The sequence below is a fragment of the Lepisosteus platostomus genome, chromosome 6 (genome assembly GCF_059453375.1).
Source record: "Lepisosteus platostomus isolate fLepPlt1 chromosome 6, fLepPlt1.hap1, whole genome shotgun sequence".
NCBI lineage: Eukaryota > Metazoa > Chordata > Actinopteri > Semionotiformes > Lepisosteidae > Lepisosteus > Lepisosteus platostomus.
In genome coordinates this window covers 36,784,638-36,805,816 of record NC_142616.1, presented here as the reverse complement: position 1 = coordinate 36,805,816, position 21,179 = coordinate 36,784,638, and the positions used below count along the sequence as shown (strand labels likewise).

The 21,179-nt window shown below is 37.4% G+C and overlaps 1 protein-coding gene across 2 annotated transcripts in view; it reads right to left on the bottom strand.

The window, feature by feature from the left end:
* The window catches only part of col17a1b (collagen, type XVII, alpha 1b), a 46,583-nt gene extending 26,636 nt beyond the window's left edge, over positions 1–19,947 (bottom strand). Inside the window, exons 1-18 of one of the 2 annotated variants that reach the window (XM_088635706.1) lie at positions 19,717–19,947; positions 11,442–11,515; positions 10,890–10,940; positions 10,486–10,596; positions 9,996–10,130; positions 8,612–8,659; positions 7,643–7,678; positions 7,131–7,178; positions 6,876–7,019; positions 5,524–5,700; positions 4,949–5,017; positions 4,071–4,145; positions 3,170–3,247; positions 2,525–2,683; positions 1,926–2,018; positions 1,589–1,633; positions 433–585; positions 5–232 (exon numbers count right to left, since the gene is read on the bottom strand). In XM_088635706.1, coding sequence (XP_088491832.1) covers positions 5–232; positions 433–585; positions 1,589–1,633; positions 1,926–2,018; positions 2,525–2,683; positions 3,170–3,247; positions 4,071–4,145; positions 4,949–5,017; positions 5,524–5,700; positions 6,876–7,019; positions 7,131–7,178; positions 7,643–7,678; positions 8,612–8,659; positions 9,996–10,130; positions 10,486–10,596; positions 10,890–10,940; positions 11,442–11,505 — 1,714 coding nt within the window. In that variant the 5' untranslated portion in view covers positions 11,506–11,515; positions 19,717–19,947. The remainder of the gene's footprint in view (positions 1–4; positions 233–432; positions 586–1,588; positions 1,634–1,925; positions 2,019–2,524; positions 2,684–3,169; positions 3,248–4,070; positions 4,146–4,948; positions 5,018–5,523; positions 5,701–6,875; positions 7,020–7,130; positions 7,179–7,642; positions 7,679–8,611; positions 8,660–9,995; positions 10,131–10,485; positions 10,597–10,889; positions 10,941–11,441; positions 11,516–19,716) is intronic. The other variant, XM_088635705.1, reaches the window with a different exon arrangement.
* Between the last annotated feature and the right edge of the window lie 1,232 nt (positions 19,948–21,179).

Below are 21,179 nucleotides of genomic sequence, written 5' to 3'. Positions count from 1 at the left end.
GTACATCTCATTGATTCGGACTGCAGCTCGGACTTCAGCAGCTGCTGGACTGTCATCTGCAATGACATACTGTCGATGCCAGGGCCAGCACCAAGGTTGATGCTATTGTCACGGTTGTCTGAGTAGGCCGGGTCTTGAGGGTCGATAACATTGACGGACTTCAAGTAGTTGGTACTAGACGACAAACCCTCCAGGGCATCCACGCGCGACTTCAGTTTCTTCACCTCGTCCGCTGCAGCACGCCATCAGGGATACCACCAGCAAGGAGGAAAGCAGGGGAATTAAATCCCACACAATTTCACGGCATGGAACCCAAACAATTTTGCATAAAATTGAAATTTTTAATTTTAAATCTGCTTCCATTTTCTAGGAGCTGTTGAATGCAGTTCTATTCAGTTTCTTTAATCTGACCGACAGATGCAGCTGTCTTACCCAGAGCAATGAGTCCAAAGAGCAGACCGAGGAGCAGCAGCAGCCCCAGTAGCAATCCCAGCAGCCACTTCCACCAGCTGCAGCAGTCGCCTCCTCCACAGCAGCCACCGCCACCTCCGCCTCCGTCATCATAATCCTTGTCCTTTCGGATCTCTGGGAAGCAGGAGAGAGGGGGAGAGGGGAAATAAACACTATGTCATATTTAAAACATGGTGCCAGCTTTGGAGGTGTATTTAGAGCTTTAATGCTTTCTGTAATACTTGTCCTTCAAATCTATTCCTCTGCATTGCCAAAACCAAACGTCTAGGCTATTACTTAACTGTGAAATTTGAACTCTATTGAACATTAAAACAGCAGGTGGTATCCAAGACCTGGTTAGCAATGGAAAGTAGGGCCCAGTGTTTGACTCCCTGGTTGAAGGTGTTGGATACTGACACATTGATCCACAAATCAGATTAGCTTTCCTTTTCATGTGGCTAAAGACATTGTATTCTTCACTCTATTGTTAGTTAGGTTTATTTGTCTGCTTGCTTTCTCAGCACATTACATCATTTAAATTATTTCTGCCTTCATCACTTTATTCAACACAGAAATCGTACTGAGCCAGATTTTATTTTCGAGAAAGAGAAAAACATACATTTGTAGTGTAGGAGAAGTTTGTAAAGGAAATTAAAAGGATGCAGGGAATTGATTTTGGTCTTGTGTTTAATCTTGCTTTAGTTTTCCTTATTGTTTGTTCCAAAATTTAAAAACAACAGCATTCGTGCAAACGTTCAGCACTTCATGCCCATAATGTCTGTTATGTACCTGGGAGAGACATACATGCTATATTATTGGGTAATTCTATTCTAATTATTGAGGACCATTTAAAGATAAAATGCAGGTATGTTCATAGCAATAAATAATGTTCTTTTCAGTGACAATATCAGGTGTTGCGTGTAAATCATAAACCGATATGGGAATACAATCAACTGAATTTCAAACACCTTGCTTGAATCTCAAAAATATATATATAACACAATATATTACATCATTCTCCTCTATAAAGTGGAAAATGTATATACAGTTTATATAAATTTGTATATATAGTAAGTGTAAGAAATAAAGTACTTTCTTCATGCATATATTGATATACAGTAGACAGAACATTCCTTACCTGCATATGTTGCCTTGTCTTTGGTTGATACTTTATGGGACCCATCTGAAAGAAAAAGTGTTTTCCAGAGGTTTACTAATGTCTTGTTAATGTTTTACTATTATAAACCAACAAATCCTTAAATCTAATATGAAAAAGGAAACTTTCAGGGTAGGAAATAACCACCACACAATGCAGTGATTTTATCTGTAGCTTTATTTAAGTTAGTCCATTTTGACTTGCTAGAACATCACCAACTCTCTTTTAAAACACTGAGCAATTTGAACGTGACATGAAGTTCTTTTGGTGATCTTTACATGTTAGTTTTCCTTGCGTTAATGGGTAATGTTGTGCTTACAGTATGCATTTGTGTCAGCTTTCAACGTGGCAGCATCTGACGAGCTGGACACTACCATCTTCTCTTTCTTCAGGGAATCATCTGAAAAGGACCCTGTGGAATAAGATTGTTTGTCATTACTAGCATATTTCAGTCTTTATGTGCACCTCTGAAACAGGCAGTGCCCGATGAGCATACTACTCTTTGAATGTGTGTGGCACACACATTTTCTGGATTTTATACCTGTCTAGTTTGGTCCAATTAAATAAAAAATAACACCTTGCTATGACACTTACCAGTCACAAAAAAAAAAACTCTCAAAGGAAAAACACTGAACAATTTTAAGATATGTATTCAATGTAAAATATATTATATTTTTACAGAATGTGTTACACTGAATTAAAGCTATGAGAAAAGCATCATAAAGTATAAAGTCAAATGACTATCAAAAAGTCATAATGCCTGAGTAAATTAGACACACTCAGCTCTAATTAAACTTGAGCAAGATATAAGAAAGTAATAGCTGCAGTGTTCAGGGTCCCGTTTTACTTGACGTTTCTGAACCACAGTGAACATGAGTGGGGCCGCAGCTCGTCAATGGCCCGTGGAGCTATGCTCACCACCGCCTGCAATGGAAGTGCTGGTGAAGTGCTTCCCGCTGTCTTTGGTCATGATGAGGAGCTCTGTGTCCTTCTTGGAGGGCACGTTCTCCTTCTCCAACAGCAGGAACTTGTAGTCCTTCCGGAAGACATCATCATTGTGGGGAATAGCTGGAGCACCTGGAGGACAAACACAGGACGTGAACCACTGTTCTCTGGGACTGCGGCCTTCCCTCACTGGCTGCCTGCACATTTTGGACTGACCTCAAACAGCAGTTTCCATCCACTGCATTCTCCTCTCATTAAATGCCTAACCATAAAATACAAATGTGTGAGATTTGTACCTGCATACAGTAGTTAGTTAGAAACATTAACTATTCAAGGAAAATAACACCTTTTAAAAGAAGTTCTGACAGAAGTGTAGACATCCACAAGGGATATAAACCAGCAATGAATCCAGCGAGGGTGACATGCGGACGTGAAAAGGTGCACAACTCAGATGCTTCCCCATATTAATTCCTCTCATTTGGCTACGCAAAAAGCAGATTTAACACAGGGACCGTAACAGAATGAAACATACTCTGCATAGCTTCTGACACTAACAGCATGGGCAATTGTTCTTCAAGAGACCTACACTCAGTGCCTATGCCCTTTCTTTAGACTCACCAGAGGATGTGGAGACCCCAGTGCTGACAACCGCTGAGCCATTGGCTGTCTGCGACACATTCTTCTGCACCCCGTACACTGTGAGACAAGGACACACACAGCACCCATGACAACAAACAGGTTTGTTCTAGTACTGCTGCACATTGAAGAAGACCTTTTTAATGGCGAGGCTCTTCTTAATGCCTCTAGATTTTAATTAGCTTTGCAAATGTACTTTAAAGCAATATCATATCAAGCTTGTTTTCAAATAATACTGTAGATCTTCATTCTTCTCTGTATTAGAAGTTAAATAGAGGAAATCTTATACAAGGATTTCAGACTAAAAGTTTGCATGTATGCAAGAGATCTGTTGTCCTCACAAATGACTGCATTTAAAAAAACAGCATTTCATTCCAATTTAATGCATGACAATGCAACATTATTATTTTGTTGATTATATTATTATTATATTACAATTACATTTAGCATTTCACTCATTAACAAAGAAAATATATCACCTGGTGGTAGAGGACTTGAAAAAGATTTGAATTTTTATGTTGGTAGGCATTTACATGCATGATTTTCATTTCCATAAAGGAAAGCAAAGCTTTGTGTGGCTTGATCAGTGTGGAAGTGTGTCAGTCACATACCTGGTGTTCTACAACTACAGTACTTCATCCCAACTTTACTTATTTCTACCTTAAGTAAGAGTAACTGAACAAAAGACAGCCAAAATAATTCATTTTCACATGTACCATTATAAAGTGAGAATGGATCATTTTGGAACCTTGCTTTAATTTGTGTAGTATAAGAAAGCCAATTTTGTTAAGGTTCAGTAAATGGCACTGAATCAGAAACTGAAGCTTGAAAATGTAACAATATCTACCTCACTATATTTTACTGAAAATCAATGAGACCGTACCTGGCTGGCTGTGTGGTCCATTGGAATTGGCCAGGACACTGGAGCTGTTTGTCAGGTTATTCTGAACACCATACACTGAGGAAGGATATGATACAAAAAGCAGAAAATGTGAAGGTGTCTTACTATACATTAATACAATTTTAGAAGTATATTTTACAATGTAAAATTACATCTAAACTTTTAGGATCCAGTAGAATATGGTTATGCTTTTGTCATAAACACTATTTTTTAACTTAATTATTTAAGTGGTTTAGGGAAGTCCCCTTCTTGTGCATTCCCATATAAATTAATGACCTGACTGTTGTGACATATTGATTTTAACCTAGCTGCATCCTCCAGTTTATTCTGAAATATTTATATTAGGTATCGTGCAAGTTCATACCTTAGCGATTATAGTTTAAACTTTAGTATTTCTAATGATCATTTTTAGTTCTGCATAATACAATTGCAAATCCCCTGCATATTAAAGAAATCAGTCATATCCAACATCAATTATTTTAATGTACTGTTAAAAAATGAACCTTTTTTTCCCCAGCTGTGATCATTCTGCAGGTCTGGTTTTAAGCAGAAAACTTGTTTTTTTTTTTTTTATTCCTCCTTTTTACTGTTAATAGATCCTAACCAGACGTTAAGCTTTCATTGTAGGGGTATTTGAGTGTACAGTATATCATTTAGAATTTCTCAGTTGAGAATTCTAATTGGAGCATAAGACCCATGGCAGTATGCGCATTCAATAATGTGTTGCTGCTCCAATGCTCTATTCTTAGAAAAAGCAGACGTGACTGAAAAGGAGCTCTTCAAGTTCCCAGAGAGCCCCAGTGATACAGAGCTGGACACACGGTGGTTCTGCCAGGGTACAGAGGAGCAGCAGGACTGACCTGTGCTGCTGGTGGTCAGACTGCTGCTCAGCTGGGGGCTCAGCGCCAGGTTGTTCGGGACACCATGCACTGCAAGGATTCAGGCAAACACACAACAGAAGAAAGGGAAGTCAGTAATCCTATATGTTACACCGCGGAAAACCAGGCACTGAGGTGGACAGGTTTCGCGGACGTCTGCTCTTTATTTGTGCATAACTCTTCACTGACACAGAACTGCAAACACCCCCCAAGGTACCTAGGTGCGTAAAGCCGTAACCCCTAAACCAAAAATGCAACAGCATCGTAAACCCCAAACAGACGCTGTGTGCGACATAACTGTATGTATTGAAACCCCAAAGCCTTGCTCTGCACACAGAAATGCTTGGAAGAAGAACTAAAAGTGCAATTCACAGCACATGAAACATATGAAACATATGAAAAAATAGTGGCCTAGGATTAGAACATTACAATAAAATCCTATGATGGAAAGCAGGATTCATCTGTCTTCCTGTAGTCTCCAGCTGGACACTTTTAGTTTTCTGATAGAAGACCACCAATCACGAGACCCTGTTAGATTACAGTGTGGTGGGACTGACCGGATAAAGAGGAGGGCGCATTAGTATTCAGAAGCGACGATCCAGGTGACAGGTTGTTCGGGCTGGCCTGGAAGCCGTACCCACTCATGAGGGATGAGCCAGTGGGCAGAGTGGAGCTCGCCCACATGAAGGAGGGCAGGGCAGATTCCAGGATAGTGGTGTCATACTGTCCTGAAACTGCAACACCAAGTAAAGCCATGTAGTTACTCTAGCAAATAACAGGCCTGCAATTTAAGAAACATCATGTGTTCAGTCAGGATGACCAAAACATCTGTTTTACTCTTGAAATAAAGAACACTTTCTACATTTTACAGGTCTGTAACACATGTTCCTGTCTGAGCATTATGAGGACCTACTGTAAGGTCTGTTGGTTTCTCAACAGGAGATGTGATTTTGTGGGTATTTGGAAAACAATATAGGAAAAACACTGGTGTTTTCATTTTGTATTCCTTGTAGATGCCAGCCATTTTCTTTCAATTTTCAACTTTTCTGAGTTAAGAACATAAGAAATGTTACAAATGAGAGGAAGCCATTCAGCCCATCTGTGCTGTTTGGAGTTTATTAAAACTGATTTTTGTGGTTATTTTAAAAACATACCCCACAACCTTACCATGGATCAACCTTTTTACATCCTTTGCTGTGCTGGGATTGCCAACAGTCTTCTCCATAGATTGAAATGGTTTTCCAAAGTTTTAAAACACTGATTTACATGGATTACATTGTACCCCACTGTGCTTTGCTCTGCTGCAACATGATGATCCACAGCAACCCTCTTAAATGTTTTAAGGATACTGAGTGACCTCCCAGTGGAAAAGTAGATTGAATTCAGTGCTCTGTGATCATGTGGAAATATCCACCATAAAGCCTTAGCTTAATTAGATTAGATATTATAAATATCAGAGGGTTTCTTTGGTCTGTAAAACCTGTTATGTGCTCACATTATTCCTATATAACATCCTATCAAAATGTAACACAATCCCCTGGGCTAGCAAGAGCAGTAGGAGCCATTCCCTTCAAATGTAAAAGAACACATGGAAACACGCTACTGCAGAGTTCCCGAAAGACAAATTTAAAATAAGCGAAGCCTGCTATAGTATGTTAAAGTCTAACAATTTCCAAAAAAGGAAACATAATTTAAAGTGACAATAAAGGAAGATCCAAATAAACTGGAAACTGAAATGTTTTTCAGGAGTTTTAGCATAATTCAATTGTAGTTTCCTGACCATCAAAAGTATCATAGCAAGAGGGTTTTTGTAATATAACTAACACTCCAAACTTCTTCAACCCGCCCTCTAAATATTACCCTCCGTTCTCAACTGAGAGTTCTGCCTCAGGTCCTGCTTGAGACACACCTGTCTGGGAACCTTCAGTCACAATCCTCGTTTCCACAGTTGCCTTTTTGGGGATAGGCAGGGTGTTGGAGGGGGAACGTGTGGGGCTGACACTGGCGGACCGGCTTCCCCTCAGCAGCCTCTTCACATCGTCCAATTCAGTCCCTGAAAGACAGGTCCCGGAGGGGGGCAGGGGAGGATCAGGCACACATGCTGACCACCCTTCCTGCTGCCCCTATCTTCAAAACTCCCTTTCCTTATTTTCTCTGTACTTACATCTAGTAGATGGAGAGGCACTCTGCAGCCTTGCTCTGATTTCACTCTCTGAAAAAGAAGAAAGAGTTTTTGAAAGCACACAATACAGGCAAACAGTTCAAATAAGTGTGTGGGTGGAATCTGTGGCCTCTTGCATCCTTATAGCCTCTTACATCCTTAAATGGCCTCACACCTTCCTTTACAGAAGAAAAACCCTGGTATGTTTTTGAAAGTGGGCAATTAAGCATTTTAAGTTACTCAAAAAATGCTAAACTAGTAAATAAAACAATGAAAGTATTGGAAGATAATATCACAGAATATTCCCTTTTCAGCCTTACTTTTCAGGTCTCTTTCATTTAGATCAAATATTTCTTCACATATAAACCTGTTTACTGGGGGAGAAACACTCACTGAATATTATTCAGGCATATTATTATGTTATCACTGTGGAGACAACACTACATGAACTGAATTTGTTACAGGAATTACACAATGCACAAAGCTGTTTAGAAGCTTAATATCACCACCTTTACCTCTGCTCTGGCTCCTCCCTCGGGTGGCTGAGCTTCCTGTGGGTAAAAACAACGAAGAGGTATATGTTACAATGGTATAAAGCTCACCAGACACTGAACATGTAATCTGCCAGCTGCTGAAAACTTTCAATGTCATTTGACTTGCAGGAAAGTGAAACCACACATATGAATATAATACTAACTTCACTCATAACCAGTATACGATTTAAAAATGTAACATATCTTAAGTTAATATAACCATTATATGATTAGGGATGTATGTTTAGAATACAAAAAATACTGTTGGTTTTAATAAAAGTGTACTAAGATTTTGTTGATATTAATCTACTATCAGGTCCATGAAGTGGGTGTCTTTAATGCATGTCTGAACTCCTACACAATGTTTATAGACTCCCTGTCTACACACAGGTGATTTTGATCCATGCTGCAGAATGCTTGGACAACCAATTTGTTCAATGTTTGATTTATTGCTAATTGATGCATTTCTATAACTAAAGAGCTGTAAACAAAAACAACTGCAGTGCGAGGGACAGGAAAGGCTAGAATCAAACAATACCTTTATAGAAACCCTACTGGTACTGTTCTATTCAAGGTTAGCTATCCGTTGTCCATGAGATAACCAAATAGTCCTAGTAAGGGACACATTGGACAGGATACACACATACATGGACATAGGGACAATTAGATAAACCAGTTAATCTAGCCATCATGTCTTTGAAAAGTGGGAGATACCAAAGCACCTGGAAAAGGCTCGCACAGACACAAGGAGAACATGCAAACTCCACACATAATCCCCCAAACTGGGAGAATGTGCAACCTCATACAGAATGGTTCCTAGGTTAAACTGAACATTGAGGCAGCAGTACTTACTGCTGGCCACCACGCCACCACACTGCTGTTTCTAATAGTATATTCTGTGGTTTGTATAGTAGAAAATTCAGTATGTAAGATGGTTTTTGGAATTCTTACCAAACTCTTTTCTTGTGTACTCAGGGGAAGAGTTCCCACTGGAACTTCCTATAAAGAAATGTTAAAAAAAAACATCCCATGACAACCATAAGAAACCTCTTTTACAAACCATGTGGTTCAAAAGAAACACAAAAAGACTAAAGTCTAGCACTAACATCCTACTCAGTAATATCTGTTTTAGATTAAAGCCTGATATTGATCACACATATATTTTGTATTAATAAAACAAACTTTAAAATTAAACTCAAACCCTATAAAAGGAAACAGAGGATGGAGTTAGTTTAATTTGTCTGAGTTCCCCAGTGAGTCACAGTGCATTTCTTCAAAATTCAGTGAATACTCCATCAGTGAATTTTTTATGTCATGTTGTTTTTGTTTTGCTTTAGTTTTTGTTTCATATTATCACAAGCAAAAGGAATGAGATACAGTCAGAATCACAGTTTTCCACATGCTATTTTATGATTTTATATACATAGAAACTGCCTTTTTAAAACCTAAAAGTTATTTTATTACTCATATTACTTTATTTTATGAATAATTCATTCTTGTACAATTAAAGTTAAAAGATCATAATAATAATAAACTTTATTTTATATAGCGCCTTTAAATGTGGCTTTTCAAAGCGCTTTACAGGATGACAATAACAATAAATAAGGAGAATACAACAATAAATAAGTAGAATACACAAGATAAGACACAATTACAATATATAGAGGAGACCATGGATGTTGGTACTAAGAAGAGCAGAGGGGTGAAGAATGGAACCAGTTAAGTAAAGGCTTTTCTGAAGAAGAGGGTTTTGAGTCTGGATTTGAAGGAGTTTAGAGAAGGTGACTCTCTGATATCCTTGGGCAAAGAGTTCCAGAGCTTGGGGGCATAACAGGAGAAGGCCCTGTCACCCATACACTGTAGACGGCCTTGGGGGACAGTAAGGAGGGCAGAATTTGAAGAGCGGAGGTTGCGAGGTGGGGAGTAAGGCGATAATAGTTCAGACAGGTACTGAGGTGCCAAGCCATGCAGAGCCTTATAGGTGAGCATGAGGAAGATGGAAAAAGAAGCCTGACCTAAAGTAAAAACACCTCCGCAAAGAAAATTCTAATTGACCGGCTTTTGATTCTGATGCAGGTACCGCATGAAAACAAGAATCCAAAGAAAGGATAATACAGAGAAATCCCAATAAGCCCATGAATACACTGAATCAGAAACACCATGGTGCAGGACACTTTTGAAAACATCTTTTCAAGCAATTTGGTGTCTCTTCTTTGAGTACAGATATCAGTAGGATAGTTCATTCCATACGTGTGAGGAGTCATGTTAACTGGCCAGCGAACAGAGAAGCCTCATCTTCCCTCCTTGCGGCAGGAAGCAGCAATGTGTAGCTCACCTTCATATCCTCCTGAGCGACTGGTCATGCCCCTCCTCTCCAGGGTGGACACAGGGGAGTAACTGAGGGACGAGGTGGAGCCCTGGGCTCTGCGGGAGGAGCCTGCGTTCCCCCTCGAGCCGCCACCCCCTGAAGCTGAAGGGGCAAAGAGAGCACAGCAGGCCAGTCAGTCATTGGCAGCAGCCAGTCTAAACCACTAACCACAGCCAACAGTACTGAAATGGCTAACACATCTTCTGGATGAAAATCCTGCATACAGTTCAAGGTGAAAACTAAAAACTTATGAAAGACACAAAACTAATCACGATAAGCGTACATGCTTTTACCAAACTTTGGATTGGAGTCTGTGGAGTTAACTGGATGTTTACGCCACAGACCTGAGTACTAAGCTGAGGTAGAAACAGCTGTGAAAGCTTAGGGCTGTTTCTGAGGTATTTTCCCGGAGGGGGCAGAAATAATAAGATGAGAGTTGCCACTGTGTGCTCCTCACATGATGTGACATAGCTGGTGCTGCTCTGTGTGACGAACTTCTTTTCCATTCCCAGACCCCCAGAGCTGCTGGAGAAGCCACCCCTCTGACCGCCGCCGCTGCTGGAGCCCTCTGACGGGGTGAAAAACAACAGCGGCAAACACTCAGTTACTTCTGTCCGCTGGGAAATCCCACTAACAAAGACACCACTGATCTTGTCAAGGCAAACATATTGTTTATATACAGTATAAGTAGGCTCTGTTACAGTCAAGACCAAGGCTTGAGTGCCTTTACTGTCTCAGCTGTTCAGGAGGCCCCTCAACTGCAAATTCAACATGTTTACAAATTATCTCAAAAATCTAAATCACTGATATTGACCAGAAAGAGCAAGTGAGCTCACTGCAGGTCTGAGGGCCATTACTCACTTGGAGGTAGGGATGTCAGTCTTGATGTTGTGGTTACAGACTCTGTCAGAACTGCAATAAAAAAAAAAAAAAAACTTTTTTATTGTCGGGAACAGTACTAGGCTTAAAAGTGTCAAAGAGAGGAAAACATGTATCTGAATATTGAAATACCACATGGAAACGATCAGTTGTGAAATTCATTAAAACTTTTAATCATCTATACATATAAAAAACTTATTGTGTACTTGGTAGGTTTCAGTGTCTCTTCTGTTTGTAGAATTAAAAGGTGTCAATTATAGAAAAAAACAATACAATGATTATGTATGTCAGGAATGAAAGATTAATTTCCTTATTTTTGAAAATAAACAACTATAATTTATGCTATTTTTATTTAGAAAGTAAACTGCTCTGTTTTTGGTTATGCTCTTGTTGGTTCTTACTGGACGTGTCGCGCAAATGTTCACGTCTATTTGTTCGCATTCAAAAATCACTGTTGCCCTCTAGTGTTTTACTGAAGTTATGCACAGGTCGCAAAAACAGCAAATTGAATTCCTATGGAACGGGAAAACTCACCTTTCCCAGATAATCCGAAACTCCCACCTGTATTGTTACTCTTTCTTGTTGTTAAGCTGTCCATTCCATGTTACCTATTCAGAAAGATAACAGACATACTTTTAGAAGAATAAAAAAATTAATAAAGGTCATACCCTATTCGTAATCATGTTTTGCCTGGAATTGGTCAGGGCTTCAAAAAAGACATATTTCAGCAGCACACACATCTTCAGGAAATTACATAAAAGCGGTGTAAACAAAAATACTATTTACTTTTCTATTAACACTCAAAAATGACTAATAGCGAAATAATTTTGCCAGAGCAATGTAAAAACAACACGTGGGGACTTGGATTCAGAAAGTACACACAACTATTGACCAAGTGACATGTTTCATGCACACAAAATATGAAATGGTCCCTGTGGAGAAATGGGCTGTCCTAATGACCTACTGGAACTGGACTCAGGTAAGGGTGATAGAGCTGGGAAACAAGCCATCAGGGATAGAGTAGTTGCAGTCTGGTCTCAGAAACAGCTGAATTAGTTTAAATGAAGCCTGAAATAAAATCAAACCTGACACTGCTTTAGATCTATAGGGAGTTTCCAAAGAAACGTAAGGAAAGGAAAATACTGATATCATATTAGTAAATATAAAATTACATGTTATTTTGAAGGGATCAATGTAACACTGTAAGAGGATACTCTTCTGTTAAGAGTTCAGGACAAACAATATTTCAAGAAATAACGGAATTATTTTATATCATGTAAGAGTGAAATTACAATAGGAAAAAACAATTCCTAAGCCTGTTTCCTTGGGACAGAGATGTCTTCCCAGACGGAAGTAGTGTAAAGTCACAGTGGAGTTGGCCACACTCCATAATGCTGTTCGCCTTCTTCACCACCCTGTTTGGTGAGTGCATTCAGCTGAATCTGATTTGCCCCAACGGTTTTACTACATATGTTTCCTTTTCAAGCCTCCTGCAATTTGCAGTACTGATGTTACCAGACCAACATAGAACACTTTTCTACTAATTAATTATCGAAAGTCTTATCACACAGTCTTATGTCACCCTTTAAGAAGGTAAGAAAACTTTTGAGACAAAAATTCAAGGTAACATAGGCAGCTACCAGTTAGTGCAGTAAATCCTGTGAGTATCAAACTATGTTGCTGCTTGGTTAATACTACTCTTTTACTTTAGCCTATGGCCCTGTTGGACACTGGCTTCAAGTCCACAGGGGAAGCAGTTGAGACAACCCGTACAGAGTGTACAGGACAGGCAACAGCTTTCTGCAGCTCTCTCCAGGAGAATTAGGAATCATAGTTTTTCAAGTTTTTAAAATCTTTATTAAAAGTGTTTAATCTTCTTATTCTTTTCTTACTTATTAAAGAGACTGATGTGAATCATATGGCCAAGATTTGGAGGGATTATGACGTATTTCTTTGGCTGACACTGATATCCACGGCAACTTACATTTGAATCCATTTAGACAGCTGGGTGATTTATTGGAGCACTTTGAGCAAAATACCTTGCTCAGGCGTACAACACCAAGTGTCCCAGCTGGGATACAAACCCACAGCCTTTTAGTTATACAGTAAGTCCACAACCCCAACCAAAGCTCCACACTATTAGTGTGGAAACACAATATGAGCCTTGTACAGAGCCTTTCACATTATCGTCATGCCTTCTGTCTTCAGTCATTTCATTGTCAGGCGCAATAGCCAAGTAAATTGTGACCATATTCCCACAAATTAACTTCAATTCAAAAATATTTTCACAAGCAATGTTACTAACAAAACGTTTCTTGTACTTACTAATGAATTACTGTACATGATGGCTTTATTTAATCAGTTGGTAATGCCCTACAATAATGGTTTGTTTTTTAATATAATTATGTAATATAAATGACCACACAAATCAAAATACAGTATATACATGACAAATTAAACATCAACGATACATTTCAAAATGCTATCACCCAAGTCACAAAAATAATTCAAACATGCCAGAATTGAACAAGTACACAGGAGCAGTATGGCTCCACTATCACACAAAGAAATCAGAAGAAGATTAAAAAGGAGTGAAGATACCACACAATTCAAAACAGAGGTTGCCAGTCCTGATCCTGAGGATAGAAACTGACTGGTTTCTATTGCAACTGATGTCTTGACTTAAATGGATGTTTGAATGAACCAAAAAGCTGCTTTGTCAGGGCCTTTGTGAGGTTAGGTTTTAAAAGGTAAAAAAAGGCAAAAGATAAAAGGCATCATCCTATGTTGGAATGTGTGAGGAACTGAAAACAATTCAATAATTCAAATTAAAGTTATTAGTAGGTCTCTTAAGGGCCTTTGATCCAAAGACTGGCAGTGTTTATGGACATTTATGTAATATTTCAGATATGTATTTAATATTCAGGCGGACATTTAAAATAAAGCATTACCAAAATACAAATTTAGAGAAATTATTTAAATTGTTACCATTTTAATATTGTGTAAACCTATTAATCTACTTAAAGAAACATTAAACACCACTAATCTGAAATGTTATTTACTACTATACTTCACAAGAGTAATTCAAATGCCATTATAGAAATGTGAAACGTGTTCTCCCAGCGTCTAAAACAGTTAAAAAATGTTAACAAGTATTACGTACAGGTCTTTCGGTGTAGCAGAGACAGTTGTCCACTAGTGGGCAGTATTTCTTTACATCAGTTTTTCACGGTTTAGCTCCGGGAGCGCCGTTGTGACTTCTGTTTTTTTTATAACATGGGAGCATTAGTCTGGATAATTCAAATTCTTAAACTGATTGTTTATTTGTGTTTTTACAACAGTTCTTATATGATATGATAAGGTTATAAATGAGCATGAATCCTTTACCAGATACTGAACTTCAGCTCTTGTCTCTCTTCATTTTTTGCAACGAATTTACCAAAGAGCTGATTTATAACATTAATTAAGACAACGTGTTCTAAATCTACACGTCATTAACTGACAAATTACTAACACTAATTGCTGTTTAAAAATATGACGCAAAAACAATTGTAAACCAACTTAGTTCTGTTTAATATCTTGAAAATGACTGCGTAAAGTTTACACTGTATATAAAGTTTATAATGACTTTAAACTGTATGTAAAGATAAGTCTGAGCTGAATGCAGAAATTGTTTCAAAAAATGAATTGGTTCAATTAAGAATTCAATGATATTAATTGATTAAACACTGTTGGAATTAAACCACTACAGAGAGTTATTTTAGGACCAATCTTGGAAAGCACTGCTTAACTTAAGTACAATGTTACCTTAAGGTCTGCTGCCTCATAGCTCTTAGATTAAACTTGATTTAGTAAAGTGATTTTTTTACTTGACTGAATTTCATTTCAAAGCCAAATGTAAACTGAAACCTGTCTTTAATCCCCTATAACCTCTCTAATCCTGCACCACTGACTTGCATGCACACAAAAACAAGTTACTTCCAAGTACCAGGGTTTACAGTATTTACCAGGGATTATAATGTTTACTTAGCTCAATCTCAATATGATGGGTACTGATGCAGTTCTGTATCAAACCAGATTATCACCCATTTACACTCAGGTGAGAGTGATCTGTGAGAGTAACAGTTCTCAAAAACTCAAATACTCAGACTACTCTAAATTATTACTAATGTCAATTATTAATTATATTACTATTAAAGGGTACTCTAAACATTTCACTACATCTACATTATTTAATCAAATAGTATTGCAAATACCATTTCTGAGCATTATGAAAGACCGTATTCTAATGTATGCCTTATTGCTCTCTATTGTGTGCCTTATTGCTCAGCGGTTCTTAAAAGTGCAGCAAGTAACATTGCAATAAATAGACGATTAACTTCAGCATAAACCTAATTATATACTGAGTTCTTTCAACTATTGCAAAGATGTTTTGAGAGAACATCAGAAGATGGGAACTTGGACTCCTCTGTGTATTATAATACAATGTACACAGCAGGAAAAGTCCATACAGTAAACATTGTTATTTGCTCACTGTGCAACACTGTGTTTTTTCTTTCAGTAGCACAGAGCAGTGTAGCAATCCACCAAGACAAATAATTGTGTTTTCCCACTGTCTGGAAAAATTAACCACACCGTTTGTCCACATTGATTCAGGTGCATGCCAGGTCTTCTCAAGCTAGCTTTTGTGGTTAACCATAGCACTGTCCTGTCTACAGCAGATCTATAAGAATTGTTGTACATTATCATTACATACTGATGAAATGTTCGTACCACTGTTATAAGCAGCCATGACAAAAAAAAAAACAGTTTGGAATGAATGTTCTTATAATAGCATTATAGCAACTCCACACTATCAAGTGCAGTTTTCCAGAGGAAAAAGATTATGATTACGATTATGCTAAAGCACCAGACTTAAAACATTCTTTAAATGTTCTTTTATTTGTGTTCATTTTTCTTTCATAAAGCACACAAATTATTATTCCTCCAACTTGTTGAGGTTTATTCGAGGTAATCAGTAGTTAAGGCACTTTTTAACAATCTGTATGGGGTTGGTATATTACTAAAGATATGAGACCAAAAGTCTTTGAAAACTTTGTTCTGTCTGTACTGAATTACAAGTCCCTTTGGACTTGTACAACAATAGATTGCAATTGTACTACTGGTGTAGTGTTCCAGGACACAAAGAGCACCACACCCTTATTTCAGATCTTCAATTAGATCCACAGGCAGCCAAATGTTGGTATTCCATTAACACAGTAATAGAAAATGTGAGCAGACATTTGGCACTTAACCAGTTCTTTCCTGATTTTGAAACCCAGAGTCACTGATGGTCCCTTGCTTGAGAATGTGATGGAACTGATTTGAACAGGTTGTCACTGTGAAAGACAACTCTGGCATGTGGGTAGATGCTATAAAACATTCAACTACTTACAAATCAATTAGAGTGTCATGCTATTCTGTGACATTTAAACTATAATGGTGTCACATACTGTACATTCCTGTGCTTCAAGAGCAAAATTAAGATTTAAAATGTTATATGTGCAGTATGCAGTATATGTATTGGGCTGATTTATTTATCAAAATACATTTACATTTACACCCTTACATTAGCACCCAGTTATTAAGCAGGACATTTTACTAGAATAATTATAGAATAATTCAGATGAGGGCTCTTGCTCAAGGGCACAACAGCGGTGTCTCACAGGGGATTTGAACCAACAACCTTCTTGTTACAAATACAGTATTTACCTAGTTACCTCTAGCAAGTGTGAGCAAAATAAAAAGTGCCAAGTCCATTTTAGAAAGTTAATAGACTTTTTAGTGTAAGATTGCAACAGATCTTGAATAATGTGGAGTTTTTTTCACTTTGTTTATCATTTGAGGACAAGGGAGGGGCTCCTTTTATGTGTGTCACTATGGAAATATTTTTTATTGTCTTCAATAGAGTTCTGTCTGAAGAACAACTGGCAACCAACTATTCTTTATAAAAAGAAGGCCTTTTTCTTTCCAAAACAAACTTCTGAGTGGGCAATCTTTCTGTCTCAGAATACCAGGATAGGAGGCTGGAGGCATACCCACACCACTTCAAAAGATGTTGGTAACAATAGTACAGAACAATGGATGCAACCCTGTAAAGTATTCACAGTACAAGGATTAAAATACTCCAAAAACTGGCAGGGAGGCTTTACAAGTGTACATGCACGGACACTCATAAAATCCCCTTTTTAAAGTGAGTAAACTATATATTATAGGACTATAATATAAGACAAAATATTAAACAAAACTTCAATCAAACAAAACCTAGATACTTGCACTCCTTAAAATTAATTTCAATACTTAGACCTAATATTTGCTGCAAAGGCCTGATGAAAATAAAATCATGACCAAAATGCTCTGAACATCGTTTTCCACCATTGCATTTCCAGAAAGTGGATTTCATGAAGGAGAATCTATGTGGCAACTACAATTCCAAACTTATGTCTCACAAAATTTTGGTTCCCATACAAAATATCATACGATTCTCAGTTGATATTGGAATTCCAACACTTCCCTATAATGTGTACAGCACATTAATGTGAAAATATATTTTTAGAAGAACAGTACAATGAAATCATCATTTCCTAGGCAAGTAGTAAGTAGTAAGTCTGTCAGAACAGATGACAGGTTTTAAAAACAATCTATTTTGTGAAACAAACAACAACCGACTGTTCTATGCCTTCAATGACATCTAAAATCTAACAATGACTAAAAAATATAGAAAAATGATTGTCTCAATCTATTCATTAATAAGATAAATCAGGACATTATCAACGCGGTTCCATCCAGTCCATCGCAGGGCACACGCAGACACAGACATGCACACACAGCCATACCAGAATGTCTGAGAGAGAAAACTGGAGCACCCAAAGAAAACACACGTGAACACGGACAGGACATGCAAACTCCACACAGATAGCACCTAAGGTCCAGAATTAAATCAAGGGCCCCAGTGCTGCAAGTGGTGTCGAGTTTGCATGTTCTCCCCCAGGTGGGGTTTACTCCCACCTTCCAAAGGCTTGTTGGTTAGGTTAATTGGTGTCACTATGTACATCTGCGTGTGTGCCCTGTGATGGGCTGGACTGCTGTCCAGGGTGTGGTCTCGATTTGTGCCCCGGCTTTCTGGGATAGACTCGGTGTTGCCAGGGCATTTCTTGCAAGTAAGAGGCCTTCTTGTAATGGACGAATGGCTCAACATATGTGGTAAAGTGGATAGAATGTGCCTCAAGGTTATTTTACAATTAAAAAATGTCCACACACATTGGTGCACTGAAACAGTGTTGAAAAAGTCATTAATTTTATTTAATATCATTATAAAGAATACCTACTCACATTTTTAATAGATACTACTTAACTTCTACTCCAGTAAAATAATCAAATTTCTTAATAAAAAGACACATACTCACACTGGAGATAATTGTGAAGTTCTCTAATTGTGCAGGGAGACAGTTATCTGCTCATATTGAGTTACAAACTATCAGAAAGCATGAACAATAGAGCCTCTCTGCAAATTACTTGTCCAGACACCACTAGACAGAGCATAAATACATTCTATAGTGCACATAAGGTGTTCTTATTTAGATTTATTTTTTTTGTTAGTAATTATTACCATTCAGAATCACTCTTTTGAACAAAATTTGCGCAAAGAGAACCTTTTAGCATTTGAGTAGAAACAAAAAAAAACATTTACTGTATTATTAATGGCAAGTACAAAAGATGCCAAAATAAACAAGAAACATTATTTTGTGCTCATAATCTGCATGCCTTGAACAGCTAAGAAATATTAGATGGGTTCAAAGCTGTGTGCTGAAGTTAAAGGTTTTTTGTAAATAAAAATAAAACAATAGTTCAGTCATACTCTAGAACATTTTGCTTCATACTCTGGAATATGTGTCAGTATTTTCCAGGTTTGGTATTATTAAGGATTTTCAAGGATTTGTATACACCAAAATTAATCACTTATTGGATCAGAGCACATTTGTTTGGCATATACAGTACATTAAATTAATTTGTCATACTGTACATTCTCCTAAGGTTTTAAATTAAACAGTAGAAAAGCTTTTGGTTGTGCTCCTTGTTTAGAATAAACATATTTTAACATCTGTTTGCAATCTGTATTTAAAAACAGGTGAATCACAATTGATGGCTACATGCAGCAATGAAAGACATTTCTTATGTAATGTTTTTGCACCAATCTACATTGTAGCCTTCATAATATTACGTGCTACAGTACGTTTCGTACTACATAATACACAGTATAATATAGTCACATACCGTAAAACTCAAATCAAAAACCTCGAAACAGCAATTATTTCCCCATTTTTCAGATGTTTTTCATAAAGTTTTATAATCTAATAAACCTATTCCCTACATGGGATTTCATTTATAGGTTACAATATAGAAAAAGTGTCAAAAGCTTGTAATCATAAAAATTAAGAAGAACAGATGAACAGCAAAATATTTACAGAAAGATTAATCGAAAAACCAACGGCTATTCAAGAAGCGCAGGAGCTACAGTTTTAAACAGCGTGGTAAAGAGCGAACAGGTGGACGACGACATTCAAAACAAGTCAGGCTGAGTAAGGCATTCTTCAAGCGTTTGGAGAGTACTGATTACTAAATACAGTACAACCAAAAAAAAACATTAATCTGTAAATCGAATGGAAACACAAATTTCCGAAGCAAAAACAAATATTACATGAACATTTATAAGTATATTGCTCTTTGGGCATATAATTAAACGACCTACAATGTGCAAAATAATTCATACCTTTATCGCCTTAATAATCCAAGAAAATGCGTCCGCAGATGTCCGTTCCCCAAACCTTTTTTATTTCTTATAGATAAAGATCCCTTTTCCAGCACTTTTTGTATCCCGTCCGTGGAAAGGTGGGCTGCTGCTGACTGATCTTGCAGGAATGCTTGTGCTTTGCCGTTTATTAATTACTTTTTCCTTTTTTTCACTGCGCTTTCACCAACAAGTCTAAACGCAGTGTGGCGAGGTTGCGGTTACAGCCGCGCCCATTTTTTTAGCTGTCAAGGTGTGCACAAAACTTAAAAAAAAATGCCCTCGGGAGACCAACTTTAGGTAATAACTAAATGTGCTAGAGCAAAAAGGGGTACTGTATTTACTGAGATGTTGTAGATACGGTAATTACTTGTTTTTACACGTTTGACGTGTGACGCTCGGAAAGTGTTAATGTCCAACAGTTTTGTTGTTTATATTGTGCGTCTCAGAAATTATGCACAATTAGAAGTTTGTTTTCTCCCGGAATGAACCGGTTGTCATAGTTACCTTTTTCCCTGCAAGACATCATCCTAACCATAGTGTAAATCTGAAAAGTTATTTCGAATAATTTCGATTTGTACTGTATCTTGTTAAACAGAGAATAAATATTTGCTGTCAACGAAAAACACAAAATTAAGCTCGTGATATGCCAACCCAATAAACTATGTTAACAATACGGTAGATGTTATAAAAAAAATAAAACAGCTTTGCTTCGGTAGTTTCGTTTTTTTTCTAAAATACAAACTATGATTTTTAGAAGTATAATATCTGATTTTAATTACTAATTAATTGCATCTTTATTACAATAAACGTATCGTTCAATTGTCCAAACTGCCTTCTTTAGGAAAAAATGTTTATTACATAGAGAAATAAAAATGACCCGATTTTCCCTCTGGGCAAATTGCCCATCTAATACAGTATGCATTGTAGAGGGGGGCATTTGCCAAACAGGGGGAAAAAAGCAAGGGGTGTGATATTGCTACAGTGGCAACCACCAATATGTCCATCACAATAAGGAATACTGTATGTTAATTTTAAAAAGAGCAGTTAGCATGGGAACTTCCGAAACGCTTTTAAGTATGTATAGCGAAATTTAAAAAATAATGTTTCTGTTTGTAAAGTGGGTGTAACTGACTTCAAAGCTTATCTGTTTTTTCTTGTCAATACTCCATTATCAGTTGTACCAAGAAAAAAAGCCGCAAACCGTTTAAGATTTGCGTTGTTCTGTTCTTTTCAATATTACCGACTCGTAAAAATATTCCTGTTGTGATCTTATTTTCAGACTTTTCAGCTAACAGTTAGTTCAGTACTTTTTTGTCATGCAAAAAGAAGTCTTTACGTTTATAATGTCAATGGCACGAAATACCTGACAACTAGACAATTCGATATTACTATTAAAAGTGATGGGTTAGCTACTGCAAAACACCATTCTGTCTGATCACATT